The sequence below is a fragment of the Callorhinus ursinus genome, unplaced genomic scaffold (genome assembly GCF_003265705.2).
Source record: "Callorhinus ursinus isolate GAN/ISIS: 27379988/994484 unplaced genomic scaffold, GSC_fseal_2.0 scaffold61, whole genome shotgun sequence".
In the NCBI taxonomy this organism is placed as follows: domain Eukaryota; kingdom Metazoa; phylum Chordata; class Mammalia; order Carnivora; family Otariidae; genus Callorhinus; species Callorhinus ursinus.
In genome coordinates, this window is record NW_027397123.1 from 212,227 (window position 1) to 227,528 (window position 15,302).

The window sequence follows — 15,302 nt, forward strand, 5'->3', positions numbered from 1 at the left end:
ATGCTCTTCCGCTGATCATCTCTGTCCTTTCTCCCTATGGGTGGTTTGAGTTCCTACTTGTTCCTTTTCTTTTTCCTTGTCCAGGAAGCCATTCTCCTTACTGTTACTCACGGCACCTTGACTTTCCTCTGGGGAACCCCCTTGTATCCCTTCTCAGCCCATGTAATTAAGTGAAGGCTGACTCCATCTGCAGGTTCCAATAGTGGGCCCTGAGTCCAGACCAGGCCAACAGAACAGTCTAAATCCCTGGCCACCATTAGTTGGGGATGGGCACATGATTCAAGCTGAGCCAATAAGAGTTATCCCTGGGACTTGCTGAAATTAATGAGAGAGAGAAATTCTCTTCTCTCAAGTGGGATGTACACTTGAATCTGTTGGAGGTCTTTTACCATCAGGAGAGGAGAGAGTTGGCCTGAGAACAAAGCTAACAGAAACACACACACACATAATGGAGTTGTGAGATTCATGACAGCATGGAAGTACCTGGATGCATCTATACCTGCTGTCCACACTCTTCTCAATCACAAGAGCCAAGAAATTTTGGCTTTAACCACTTTGAGCTGTTTTCTCTCATGTGTCTCCAAATGTGTCCTACCCCACATCCTCACCCTAGCTCTGCTCACCTGGTTCTTTTTGATGTACTGCTGGACAGCCTGCAAACCACTGCCTCGCTCCATCTGCATGGCCAGTGGCAGTCGCTCCTGGACCCATGCCTGGGGAGGATGCAGGGAGCAAGTCAAGGGGAGAATGCACCCAAGGACCCCTGCATCTCAATTAAACTGTAAGCCACCTGCATAGCATCTAAGACCCTTCCTCACCAAAGAGCCTGGTCACCTCTTCAGCCTCCTCTCTTGCTCTGCTATTTTGCTCTCTGCCCTCAAGCCAGGTTCAGGCTTACTTACCTCTGTCCTTGGCACGGGCAGGTCTTGCGTCCTGCAATTCCCTCAGCAGGATCTCGGGGACTCTTCATTCATGTCTCAACTCAAGACATCTCCTTCTCCAGGAAACCCTCCCTGACTTTGGACCCTGGCCAGTTGCCTCCTCTGGGCTCCCACAGCCTCCTAAACTCCCTCATCACAGCCCTAATCACCCTGGGTTGTCAATGGAGATAAGTCCGTTTTCCCCTTTGGACTCTTGAGCCCTCTATGGGCAAGAATGGGGTCTGTCTTGGTCCCCCCTGTGACCCCAGCATCATCCAAGTACAGAGCTGGGCCCATAAGGATCAAGCGAATGAGCAAATCAGTGAGTGAAAGAATGAATGAGCAAATCAGGAAGGGAGTGACTGGATGAGGAAATGAATGAATGAGGGGCGAGTGAATAAATGAATAGCAATAAATCAGTGGAGGAAGGAATAAAGATGAGTCAATGAATAACTAAATGGCTTCATGAATAAATCAATGAATGGATGAAAGTGAGTAAATGCGAAAAAGCAAAGGAATGAATGAGTGGATAAGTGAACGAGTGAATGAGTAAGGGAAGGACTGGATGACTGAGTCTAGCAGCGGGACAGTGGGAAGGTCTCCCAGCCAGCTCCGCCCTTGAACTCGCCAAGGTCCCACGGCCCCGCCCCCACTCCCAACCTCCACGCCCCCGCCAGCCCGCAGGCTCTCCCGTGGCCTCCCGTCCCGCCCCAGCCGCGCAACCATCTCCTCCCCATTACCCTGGCCCCGCCCCAGTCCCCGCGCCGGTCCTCACCAGCTCGTCGTCGAGGTCGTGCGCCACCTGGTGCAGCTCCTTAGAGGCGAGCAGCAGGCGGCGGCGCTCCTGCAACGGCTCGAGCAGGCGCACCAGGCGCTCGCCCACCGCGTTCTGCCGCTCGCCCACCAGCTCCTTGCTGGCCGGCTCCAGTGGCAGGGTGGCGGTCTGCGCCTGCAACTCTCCCACCTCGCGGTACCACTCCTCCACCTGCGACTCCATCGACTGTGGGGACAGGAGCAGAGTCAACAGGCTCCACCCTCCCTTCCTAATCCTGCTGTGGCTCCCCAGTACCTTTATGGTGATAGCCAAACCTCTCCCCAAGGGGTTCAATCGGCCCCTGCTCAATCCCCTCCGGAAGCGCTAGGCTCCTCACTGATACCGCCACACATTAAACTAGTTCCTGCCTCAGGGCCTTCGCCTTTGTTATTCCCTCTACAAGCCATGCTCTTCCTTGTCAATTAGATTTCAGCTCAAACATTATCTTCTCAAAGAGGCTTACCCGGCCCCCTGAGCTAAAGCGGCCCATTCATTCATTCACTCATTCATTCTCAGAACCACCCTTCAAATTTGGTGATATCCCCCTTTTACAGAGGTGGAAACCGAGGCCCAGAGAAGTTAGGTAATTTGTCCAAAGAGCCAACCTTTCCAAATGTCATAAATATAAACTTATAGTGATTTAAATAGTTGGTATGCCATAGGGACAGACAGAAAGTACAAAAGCAGACCCAAATACACTGGAGAATTCATACATTTTATAGATGCCTATTCAAATCCCCAAGGAAAAGATGGATTATTCAACGAGTGGTCATGGGCCAACTGGCTAACCAATTTAGCTGGATCCCTTCCTTGCTCTTTATGCTGAAAACAATTCCAGATGGATTAAAGACTTAAATGGAATAAGTAAATCCATAAGGCACAGAAGAAAACCTGGGCAAATGCTTTTATAATCTTAGGATGGAGAAAATCTTTCCAAGAAAAAAAAATCATAAAGGGAAAGATTTATAAATTTGGCCACATAAAATACTTTTTTTGCATCAACCAAAATTTCTAGATGTATTTAGAAGGCAAATGACAGCCTGAAAAAAATATTTAACATAACACATATTATTAGAACAAGGAGCTAGTTTCTTTGACAATCAAAGAATTTCCTTTATCCAGCTTCCTCTGTCTCCACTTAACCACCATCAGCCAATTCTGTCTTTACTTGTGGCTTTTTTATTGGTCTCCTGCTTCTGGAGTGGGAGCTTCATGAGGGCAGGGTTTGTGTCACTTGACCTCTGTATTCCTGAACGCCTAGAACAGTGTCTGGCATGTAATAGGTCTTCGGTTGTGATTTGATCAATGCACAAATGAATGTCACTGGCAAAGAAAAAGACTGCCCCTACGTGAACAGGCACCTCTTGGAGTGACTAGGCAACACACAGAAATAAAAATAAGCACATGGAAGAGATGCCTAGTCTCACTAATCAGCAGAAAAATACAAATTAAAACAAGGTACCCTTTCTTATGCACCAGAGTGGCAACTATGTAAAAGATGGATAATATCTATTATTGGCAAAGACAGCCGCTGTCGGCCGGTGGTGGTGTAAATTAGCAGAGCCTTTTTGGAAGGCAATTTGGCAGATCCTATCAAAATGCAAAAAAGTTCATATGCTTTGACCCAGCACTTGCACTTCCACTTCTAGGAATATAACTAAAGAAATACTGGCACATGTGCATAAAGATGTTCGCCCAAGGATCACATTGCAGCAGAGTTTATAACGAGAAACAATTGGAAACAAACATGACGCCCATCAAGAGTGAAATGGTTAAACAAATCCACATCAGTATGGAATAATGGCCAAGACTTGCTGTTAAGAGAAAAAAGCAACTTAGAACATACATTTGAATATATTTGTCATGGGTTGCACATGCATAAAAACTCCCTGGAATAAACAAGAAATTAATCACAGATGGTACCTATGGGCGGGGGATGAGAACTCAGTGAATGGGGAGGGGGTGAAGGAGAGACTTGTCACATAGGATTTTTTTTATAAAGCGTTTGATGTCTGAGCTGTAAAATGTAATTTTTAAAATTTTTATATTAAACATTAAAAATTAAAAATATTCAAAATCCACAGAGGTAGCTAGTAAATGCACAGAAAGAGGTCTAGAAGGATGCACACCAAATCATAACTGAGGTTCCTCTCGGGGTGTGGGAATGGGAGGTACGGTTAAGGGAGACTTCATGTTTCACTTAAGACTTCTAAGTTAGTAAGACCTTTAACCAAAAGAATATATTTACGTATTACTTGTGTGACTCTAAACAGATGGGGGAAAGCCATAAAAGCAAACAACATTGCAATAATGAAATTAAGTGGTAACAGATTAGAGCAAATGACTGCAACTCAAATAGTCAAAACCCAAGAACCAAGTGAATACTGTTGTTCCAAGGTTCTGTAGCGCAGAACTGTTAGTTTTGACAGCCCACCGTCCATGCCTTCTCTGCAGCACCTCCTATGCCCCTCTCAGACCTGAGCTCTGGGCGACTAAAAAAACCAACAGCTCCAAGGGTGGTCACACGAACCAAACTAGCCAATCAGAACACTGAAACCATCCTGACCACGGGGATTGGGTAAGAGATAGCATGTGACCTAAGATCAGCCAAGGAAAGCCCTTCCCAATTTTTAAACTTTTTTTTTTTTTTTTAAGTAGACTCCACACCCAGCGTGGAGCCCAATCTGGGGTTTTAACTCACCACCTGAGCTCAAGACCTGAGCTGAGATCAAGAGATGTACATGTAACCCACTGAGCCACCCAGGCGCCCCAAACCCTTCCCACTTCTGCAGAAAATGTGAGCTCAGGAGGGTACTCTGCCATGGGGTTCCTCAGTAGGTAGAATATGGGCCTGGGGTGGGGGTGGGGGTGGGGGTGGGGGGACAACTTGCCACCAACTTGCCAACTTGCTCCCGACAATGAGGCAGGCCAACAGAGAGGAAAGCAGGGCCCAGAAACGGAGACAGATTGCTGAGGACATAATTTGAGAAACTGATCCAGCCATGCCTGAAGCCGCCTACCCCCTGGGTTTTTCAGCAACGTGAGCCAAGAACCTCCCGTCAGCCTAAGTCAATGTGGGTTGAAGTACTATGAACTGCACCCCAAAGAGTCCCAGCTGATACAGTTCACAATCTGTAGGAGTCATGAAAATGGATAAAAATCAAACGTTGTAACAAGCCAAAAGCATATAAAAGGAAATTTCAAAAGGCACAATCACAAGCTGCAGAAATCAAAGAAAATAGTCACTCCAAAACCTTTTTCGCTAGGAAAATCATTGCAGCAATGTGTAGAAAATCAAAATGCATTCAAATTCTGGAAACTCTTAAATATAATCTGAAATGCTAATAAATTCCAGTTCTCCGCTAGATGAAAACCTCTCCATAATCTGCCCACCAAGTGGCCATATGACCTGAGATGGAATAATTCCAGGACTAACACTTTTCCACTCCTGCAAGAATGCCACATATTTTGAACGCCCATTTAATGTGGATCCTCCCCTGCAAACATGAGCAAAGGATACAGAAGTACAGTGGTCATTAAATGTACAAAAAGATGTTCAGCCTCCTTCAACATTAAGGGAAATGCAAATTAAAATAACTATAAGACAGGGATACCTGGGTGGCTCAGTCAGTTAAGCATCTGCCTTTGGCTAGGGTCATGATCCCAGGGTCCTGGGATCAAGCCAGGCATCAGGCTCCCTGCCCAGCGGGAAGTCTGCTTCTTCCTCTGCCCCTCCCTGCCCCCCTACTCATTCTCTCTCTATCTCTCTCTCTCAAATATATAAAATCTTAAAGAAATAAAATAACTATGAAACAGTATCTTTCACTTCTCAGATTAGCAGAGGTGAGAAAGCTTGATAATACCTAATAATGCGTACCATGTGGGGAGAAGAGCGCTATCACGTGCAAGTGCGTCCACTGCATTTTCACAGGAACAACTTGGCAATATCTCTCAAAAACTTTAATGTGTACACCTTTTGGCCCAGAACTGTTACTTGGAGGACTTTTTTTTTTTTTTTTTAGATTTTATTTATCTATTTGAGAGAGAGAGAGAACACAAGCGGGGGGAAGAGGCAGAGGGAGAGGAAGGAGCCGACTCCCTGCTGAGCAGGGAGCCCGATGCAGGGCTCGATCCCAGGACCCTGGGACCATGACCCGAGACGAAGGCAGACGCTTCACCGACTCAGCCACCCAGGCGCCCCTGGAGGACTCTTTTCTACAGAAATATTTGCACAGGGGCACCTGGGTGGCTCAGTCATTAGGAGTCTGCCTTCGGCCGGTCCTGGGATCGAACCCCGCATCGGGCTCCCTGCTCGGCGGGAAGCCTGCTTCTCCCTCTCCCACTCCCCCTGCTTGTCTTCCCTCTCTCGCTGTGTCTCTCTCTGTCAAATAAATAAATAAAGTCTTAAAAAAAAAAAGAAAAATATTTGCACATAGGCTCAAATGCATATAGACAGGGATGTCTACTGCGGTGCTATTTATACTAGCATTAGATTAGAAACAGCCCAGAGGTCTCACAACAGAGGGCTGGTTAAAGATAGATTGTTGAATCACCCCATGGAATACCATGCAACCAGTATATCTGTACATTCTTGGACAAGAAAGGACACCTGGGGTGTTCTGTCCAATGAAAAGGGCAAGCTTCAGTTTGGTCTGTCTCTATGTCATGTGTATGTGTGTGTATGCATGGAAGATTTCCAGGACTCAGAAGAAACTGTGACAAGAGTGACACCCCCATGGGGCGCCTGGGTGGCAGTCGGTTAAGCGTCTGCCTTCAGCTCAGGTCGTGATCCCAGGGTCGTGGGATCCAGTTCTGCTTCAGGCTCCCTGCTCCGCAGGAAGCCGGCTTCTCCCTCTGCCTCTGTCCCTGCTTGTGCTCTCTCTCTCTCTCAATAAATAAATAAAAATCTTTAAAAAAAAAAAGTGACACCCCCAGGGAGTGGGACCATGGGTGTGTGGAGGGAGAAGAAAGCCTTTCCACTTTTCACATTATACTTCTTACCCTTACTACAATGATAGGCAACACATCCTGATGCCTGTTCCATACCAGCCACTGCTCTTAGCATTAGACCAGGATTAATTTATGTAATCCTTGCAGCATAAGGGGTTGGGGGAAGATGGGGATGTTTGTTCCTTTCTTTTTTTTTTTAAAAAAGATTTTATTTATTTATTTGACAGAGAGAGACATAGAGAGAGAGGGAACACAAGTAGGGGGAGTGGGAGAAGGAGAAGCAGACTTCCTGCAGAGCAGGGAGCCCGATGCGGGGCTCGATCCCAGGAGCCTGGGATCATGACCTGAGCAGAAGGGCAGATGCTTAACGACTGAGCCACCCAGGCGCCCCAGGGGATGTTTGTTTCGTTCACACTTGGATCCCAGCGTCTGGCCTGTGCCTGGCACACAGCAGGTCTCTGTAAATGTGTGCTAACTGTGTTTGTTGGACTGATCACCAGGCTAGTATGCTGGGCCATATTAAAAATGAAGAATTTTAAAAAGCAAACCAGCTTTACACACATCAAAACCAGAGGAGCCATGACGTACTGTGGTATAGTCTACCACAAGGATGACTCTTTAAAAGGGTGCTAAGTGAAAGAAGCCAGACACCAAGGACCACATATTGTATGATTCCATTTATATGAAATGTCCCAAATAGGCAAATCTATAGAGTCAAAAAGAAGATTCACAGAGGGAGTAAATTGGTAGAGGGAGCTAATGGGAATGGAATTTTTTGGGGGGTGATTTGCAAATACATGAAAACCACTGACTTGTGCACATTAAAAGTGTGCATTTTATGGTATGGAATTAACTCTTAATTTTAAAAAAGACATAAAATGTAAAAAAAAAAAAATCAAAACCAGAAGAGCCTACTTGGGAAAAACCCTCAGGCGCTAGCCACGTGGTAGGTAGTAACACACAAGCCCTGGCCCCCAGATCATTCTCATCCCTACTTGGATCCACCTTGCTACCTTCCCATTTTCCAGTCAGGGAAACTGAGACTTGAGGAGCAGTTCCTGGTCCAGAGTAAAGACTGCCAGAGCCGGAATTTGAACCCCGGGGCCATGTGACCACAAAATCCCAGTGGCTCTCAGTCACTCTGCTTCTCTAGAATGGAGGCTCAGAAAGGTGGGGTCACTTGCCCTGAGTCTCGCAATAGTGGAATGGGGCTTCAAACCCCGGCTGTGCCGCTCCTGTATCCCAACTCTCCCTCTAGGCCATGTTGAGCTCAGGAAGACATATGACACAAAGAATGGGGGGGGGGGTTTCCTTGGCCAGAGAAAGAGCCTTGCTTGGAGTGTGTGTGGTGGGGGGGGGGGTTTGCGGGGGGGGAGTGGGTGGTAAGGAGTCCCCAGGGACCCAGCCTAGCAACTGCAAAGTCTCCAGTGCATTTTCCCCTGGCCGGTCCCCCTCAGATGGCAGGAGACCAGCCACCCCCACCTTCCCCAGGCAGGAGCCCGTGGCTGAGCCAGACCAGCTGGTCAGGCCCCTGAGGACTGGCAAGCAGGGGCCTGGAATGCCACCATCTGGTCCCTGGGCCAGGAAGGCCAGTTGGGCAGGAGGCTCTGAGAGAGGACTCGGGGTTACGTGGCCTACACCTCAGGTGGGCTCCCAGGAAGCCTGCTGCAGCGGCTGGAGCAGGGGATGCTGGGGAGGATGTAGGCGGATGCAGGGATCAAGGGACAGAGGCAGAGATGGAGAACGGAAACACAAAGAGGAGAGAGTGAGAAAGTAAGAGAAATATAGACACGGACACGGGAGACAGCAACTCCCAGAGTTTCCACACAGAGGCTCTCGGGGAGCAGGACGGAGAGACAGGCCCAGAGAGAGAGGCCAAGGGGGCAGACGGCTCACACATCCATACCCCCTCTGCCTGAACCAGCCTGTTCCAGCCCCGCCTGGCCCCAGGGCCAGAGGGGTGCGGCAGCCAGGAAATTTGCCGGCTGGATGGCAGCCGCTCGCCCTCCTGCCTGTGCCCAGCGTCTGAGCTCTCAGGCAGCCCCAGGGGACAGCGGGGGGGCCTTGGGCAGCCCCTCCCTTCCCCAGAGGCAGCTCCTGAGGCCCAGCTGGGCTCCATCTGGGGGCGGTGGCCTACTGAGTCACTCCCCGCCACCTCAGGCTCCCTCTGCTGGGGAAAGTCCTGTGCTGGGGCCCGCCCCTGCCTCCCATCTCTGTGTGACCCCCCCCAGCCAGACCCTTGTCTCTGCTGGGCCTAGGCCTCTCCCAGGAACAATGCTTGAACAGTGCTTCCTTCCATGGGGTGGGAAGAACAGGAGGCCCCAAATCCTCCCTCCAAAACCTAAATGGCCAGAAGACAGACAGGGATGTTCAAGCTCACTGGTCACAGGAAAAAATACAAATGCAAACACCCATCCATCAGACTGGCAAAAGAAATCTAAAAAGTCTGACAATAGCAGGTGCTGGTGAGTATGGGCAGAAACAGGAACTCTCACAGGCTGCTGGGGAGAGAGCATTAAATGACAGCAGGCTTCGGGCAAGCTATGTGGCAAGATCACGTGAATGGAAGACCATTCTAACTTTGGGCACTATATTAACATTTCATATATCACCCCCCAAAATACATTTTTTAAAAGATTTATTTATTTATTTGAGAGAGCGAGAATGAGAGAGAGAAAGTACATGAGAGGGGGGAGGGTCAGAGGGAGAAGCAGGCTCCTCGCCGAGCAGGGAGCCCGATGCGGGACTCGATCCCGGGACTCCGGGATCATGACCTGAGCCGAAGGCAGTCGTTTAACCAACTGAGCCACCCACACGCCCCCAAAATACATTTTTAAGCAGCAAAATGAGTGTGTGTGTGTGGAGGGGGAGTAATGCTCCGAATAGAAACAACATTCGCATAAATAAGAACCACAAGGAAGGTCAGGAAATAATGACCAAGTAACTTTGAACACAGCACAGTGATGATAAACCCCCTCCCGTTGAAGACCATTAAAATACAAATGTTAAAAACCTGTAAACAAATACTGAAACTCAGATTTGTTGAGCCAGCAATTCTGAAACTACTAGATAAATTGTGTCTTTTCATCTTTACAACGTCCACATGAGGTCAGTACTATCGTTATGCCCATGTTACGGAAGAAGAAACTGAGGCACAAAGTGAGAAGTAATTTCTAGGTCACTCGGTTGGTAAGTCAGAGAGCCAGGGCTTGACCCTAGGCAGCCAGGCTCCCACATCCGGGGCCTTGACCATGGTGCCACACTGTCTCCCACAGTCCCACTGGTAACGAGTGACTTAGCACAGTAAGACCATTAACAATGCTGCAATAGGGGGGGCGCCTGGGTGGCTCAGTTGATTAAGCAACTGCCTTCGGCTCAGGTCATGATCCTGGAGTCCCAGGATCGAGTCCCGCATCGGGCTCCCTGCTCAGCAGGGGGTCTGCTTCCCCCTCTGACCCTCCCCCCTCTTATGCTCTCTTTCTCTCTCTCAATAAATAAATAAAAATCTTAAAAAAAAAAACAATGCTGTAATAGGGGAAATGCACTGGATGCCTTCCTTTGTCTTCTTTTGCCCCTCCTGACCCAGAGTCTAAGCTTCTCTCCCCTGCTCTGGGGCCCAGGGGGCTGACCTGTACAGACCGCCCCAATCGCCTCCCCTGCCTTCTGGCTTCGAGGTGGGTTCGGCTCAGGACTAGCTACCTAATTTGTGGGGCCCGGTACACAAGGGAAATGCAGAGCCCTGCGTTCAAATATGATTAAGAATTTCAAGACAGCAATGGCAGAGCACTGGACCATTATACCAACTTCTTCAAGCTGTCCTCAGTGGAGCATGCCTTCTGCTTCTGGCTGGCCCTCCCTGACAGTCACAGATCCCCATTTCTTTTCTTTTCTTTTTAAATATGTTGACTTTTCAAGATTTTATTTATTTATCTATTTATTTATTTATTTTAAAGATTTTATTTATTTATTTGACAGAAAGAGAAAGATAGCGAGAGCAGGAACACAAGCAGGGGGAGTGGGAAAGGGAGAAGCAGGCTCTCCGCCGAGCAGAGAGTCCGATGCGGGGCTCGATCCCAGGGCCCTGGGATCATGACCTGAGCCGAAGGCAGACGCCTAACTGACTGAGCCACTCAGGCGCCCCAAGATTTTATTTATTTATTTGACAGAGAGAGAGAGAGAGAACACAAGCAGGCGGAGCATCAGGCAGAGTGAGAGGGAGAAGCGGGCTTCCCGCTAAGCAGAGAGCCCAACATGGGGCTCGATCCCAGGATCCTGGGACCATGACCTGAGCCAAAGGCAGACGCTTAACGGGCAGAGCCACCCAGGCGTCCCACAGATCCCCATTTCTTGAGAGCTCACCACATCCCCAACATCTTTCTAAGGGGTCTGCAAGGTTACAACTATTTTATTAAAATACTAAGATGCAGGGCGCCTGGGTGGCTTAGTCAGGGACCATATGACCCATGCTTTTGCCACAGAAAACAGAATGCGTGCAGAAGCAAAGGTGAGAATGTCCTATTAAGCCAGACACGAAAGAGCTGCAGCACTGGACACAGTGCCAATCTCCTAATATTTTTTTTTGGCTTGGAAAATAGAGTTATTCTTTTTTTTTTAAATTGTATTTATTTGAGAGAGAGAGACAGAGATAGAGAGAGAGCACAAGTGGGGAGGAGAGGGAGAAGCAGGCTCCCCACAGAGCAGGGAGCCCGATGCGGGACTCGATCCCAGGACTCTGGGATCATGACCTGAGCCGAAGGCAGACACTTAACCGACTGAGCCACCCAGGCACCCGAGTTATTCTTCATAAAAGAATGCTCTGGGGTTAATATAAAAAAACTGATTTATTATCGTTGTTTTTACGTGAATCCTTTGTTTTCTTAGTGCAGTAAATATTGATAGGTATAATGCACCTGAACCAAATCTCTTGGGGGTTCTCCATGATTTCTAAGAGTGGAAAGGTGTCCTGGAGACCAAGGCATGTGAGGGCCGCTGCTTTGTATAAAGCAATGACATCACTGGCATGAGGGTCAGCTCTGTGTATCTCTTTGCTCCTTTGTCTGTCTCCCCAACCAGAACGTGAGCCCCATGAAGGCTGCGGGGTTGGGTCACTTTTGCCCACTGCTACTTTCCAGCACCAAGACAAGCACCTGGCATACAGTTGGTGCTCAGTAAAGACGTGCTGCATTAATGAATGAATAGATTCTAATCAGCGTTTTTATGCTGTTATTATTAGCTAACTTTTTTCTTTTTCTCTTTTTTCCCCCAGACCCTATGCCAAGCCCCCTTTAGCAGCATAACTCTGCAGCAGATGTATCAAAAGGAGCGGTGAAGAGTCAAGGGTCCTGGATTTGAATCCAGGCTCTTCACTGGCTCCCCTGGGCCAGTAAGTTCACCTCCCGGAGGCTCAGTTTCCTGTGGTGGTCTGGCATTGTTCCTGGCACACGAAGGCAGGAGCTGTTACATCCTGAGAGGTGAAAAGTAACGCCCACTTTCCCGCCTTTAGCCGGTCATGTCAAACGACCAGATCCTGACCACTGACTGGCGGCCAGCTAGGAGCCGAGATAATGCAGACGCTGCGTCTGTTCCCTGAGCCCTCCCCGTGCCCCAAGGGAGCCGCTGGCTAGCTGTGTCCTTGGGCAGGGTCTTCACCTTTTGTGCCTCACCTTCCCCATTGGTAAAATGGGGGATAATCATGGGACCAATCTCTTGGTGTTGCCAGAAGCAGTGAGTTACTATTACCTGGATTCCCTCGGTACTCCCTTTCTGCTCTTCAGCCCTTGTAACACATCTGAAATAAACCCCTGTATGACATCCCTTCTGTGTGCAATACCTTGAGTGGAGTCTGACCCTGACTCAGGCCCCCGGTGGCATACAGAGACCCTGTCTGGGTCAGCCAGGCCATACCTGTAGCTTTTTGAGCTGGCTGTTGACGGTGGCCAGGTCCCCGCCAGGGTCCACGTCTTGCAGCTGGCTTTCCATGTGAAGGAGTTTCTTGTCCAGCTCGGCGAAGCTCTGCACCAGCTGGTCGGCCTTGCTGGCCTCAAAGAGCTGCCGCGCCTTGGCCTGGGTGGTGCTCTCCAGCTCAGCCCAGCACTGCCGGATCTCACCCAGCTTTTTCCGCACCGAGGCTGTCAGCTCTGGCTTCTCCTGCATCAGTTGTTGGCCCTCCTGCCCCAGACAGGTGGGAGACAGGAAGTGAGCAGGAGGAGGCACGGGGTGGGGAGAAGACAGAGAAGTATGGGGGCAATGGGACACAGGGGGAGACATGGAGGCAGAGACAGGTCCAGAGATGGAAGGAAGCAATGCATGGGGAGAAAGATGAAGCAAAAGACAGACAGACATAGAGGGATGGATACAGGGACATGCCCATAAAGTCAGAAACATGGGAAAAGGATCAAAGAAAGACAGACGAGAGAGAGAGAGAGAAAGAGAGAGAGAGAGAGAGAGATGGAAACAGAAGAGATAGAGAGAGAGCAAAAGAAGCAGAAAGAATAAACCTCCATTAAACTCAGTGTGGCTTTGCCCCGTGCCACTATTTATGGGGCATCAGTGGGTTTAAGGCTGACCCGGGTGTCCCCTTTGCATCAGAAGAGTAGGGGTACTGAGGGCTGTAGGTCTAGGGGTTCAACAAGAGTAGGGATCAGGTTTGGGAGTTGAGGCTGGGTTCCTCCAAGACTGAAGTCAAGCTCCTTGATGGCCTAGAATTACATATGGTAGAGTACATATTAAAAATAATACCATAGCAATTATGCTCCCAGGTGCCTGGCCTTGTATTAAGGACTTTACTGCATTAAGAGCCCAGGGAAGTAGCAGTGTTCATTGTTTCCGTATTTAATTTTCTTTTTTAAAAGTTTTATTTATTTAAGTAATCTCTACTCATGACCCCGAGATCAAGAGTCAAATGCTCTTCCAACTGAGCCAGCCAGGCACCCCTATTTCCTTCATTTTAAAGCAGAGCAAACGGTGGCTCAAAGAAGTTAGCACAATTTGCCAAGGCCCACAACTAGTAAGAGGCGTAGACACAATCAGAATCCAGGGTTGGAGGAATCCAAAGTTCACGTTAACCCTGGGTCTCCCAGGACTGCTCCAGCCTGTCTACTTGACCTTCCAGCATAGATGCTCCAAGTGGCATGGAAGAAAGCCAGAAGGGGTAAAATATTTAACAACCAGGAGGGTATGGGCACCATGCAGAAGAGATGCTAGCCATTTTACAGATGGCAAAACCGAAGCTCAAAGAGGTTATAAGCATCGCTCATGGCCACATTGCTAGGAGCAGATGTGGAAATGATCTGAAAGGGTTCAGAGGGGTGGGAATGGCAGGGCGGCAGTGGAGGGTTCAGGAACTGAGATGTAGGTCCCCTGGAGGCCTCCAGCACCTGGCACCAGCAGAGGGACCTTCTATATCCTCACCCTCTCAATCTTCTCCAGCCACTCCTTATTCTGAGCCAGCTCGGCCATGAATGCCTGGTGCCGGAGCCATCTCTTATGCAGCTTGTGGCCATCTTCCCGTGTGCCATCCCGAGCCATTAGCATTTTCTCATGGATCCAGCCATCCAGCTGTGCAGGACAGGGAGAAGAGCTCAGCCGATTCCCCCAACCTGGCACAGTACCCCTATCCCTTCCAGGAAGTCCCAGATTCAAAGCCTAGGCTGCTAGATTTAGGGGTAGGGAGGGAGGAAGGAATGGAAGAGCCTTTGCAATAAGGTCTTTGTTGGGGGAGGGGGGAGCACAGCTCAAGCTCTTTCCTAGGAGGTGGAGGATGGATGAGCATCCCCCAGAATGCCCAATCTCTTAGGTGCCCTGTCCTCAGGGCAGCCCTTCTCAACTCCTCATAAGCCCCCAAAGGCACAGCTCCTGGGCCAGTCAGCCTCCTCCCACCCAGGGACAAATCAACCCTCCAAAACTAGACCTCCACCTAATTTAGCTAACTTCTAATTTAGCCCCAGCTTCCCACACCATCTTCCCAATAGCAACACTTTAACCCTTTGATTCAGTCTTAGCCACCTCCAGTAAGAATCAATTCAAGATTCTCAAGCCATTCCCAAGGGTATTCAATGAAGCCCATTATCTAGCTCTAACCTCCCATTATGGCCAGATGAACCCCTAAACAACTTCCCAACTACAGCCAAGTTTAGTTCCCTCCAAACCAGCCCTCCAATCTGGGGTAAACCCATCCCCCACAACCCAGAACCAGCTTCCCTAAGGAGCCCACAGGACTTCCCATATTCAGCCCTGGGACTCCAGAACTGCAGTTCCCCCAAACCATGACTAGTTCCAGCCCCCAGCCAAACCCAACCTCCCAAATGTAAGCAACAGGGCCACCTTTCTGGCTCCCCAAAATGAGCCTACCCCAAAATCTAGTCCCAGACTCCTCAACAGGATCAGACAGAACCTTCCTAAGCCAGCCCCCCTCCCAAACTAAAGCCAGTTGTATTTCCCCCATTCACCAGCAAGACCAGTCATCCAAAATGCAAGCACAGAATAGCCCCCCCTCATTATCCTGAGCAGGACCAATCACAAGGCTGCCTTCTAAGGCCCCCCCCAATAAGACTTATCCCCCAAGCCGGAATCTCCCCACCCACTCATGACCAAACCTGGCACCTGGGACATTCTGCTCC

General features: G+C 49.2%; 1 protein-coding gene across 7 annotated transcripts in view; it reads right to left on the reverse strand.

The window, feature by feature from the left end:
• The window catches only part of SPTBN4 (spectrin beta, non-erythrocytic 4), a 73,095-nt gene that overhangs the window by 15,162 nt on the left and 42,631 nt on the right, over positions 1–15,302 (reverse strand). For all 7 annotated transcript variants that reach the window (XR_012375978.1, XM_073885129.1, XM_025854351.2 and 4 more), the window contains 4 exons: positions 14,095–14,241; positions 12,589–12,852; positions 1,696–1,920; positions 624–713 (listed from right to left, as the gene is read on the reverse strand). Coding sequence is in view for 6 of the 7 variants with exons in the window: in XM_073885129.1 (XP_073741230.1) it covers positions 624–713; positions 1,696–1,920; positions 12,589–12,852; positions 14,095–14,241 (726 nt within the window). In the remaining variant the exon portion in view is untranslated. The remainder of the gene's footprint in view (positions 1–623; positions 714–1,695; positions 1,921–12,588; positions 12,853–14,094; positions 14,242–15,302) is intronic.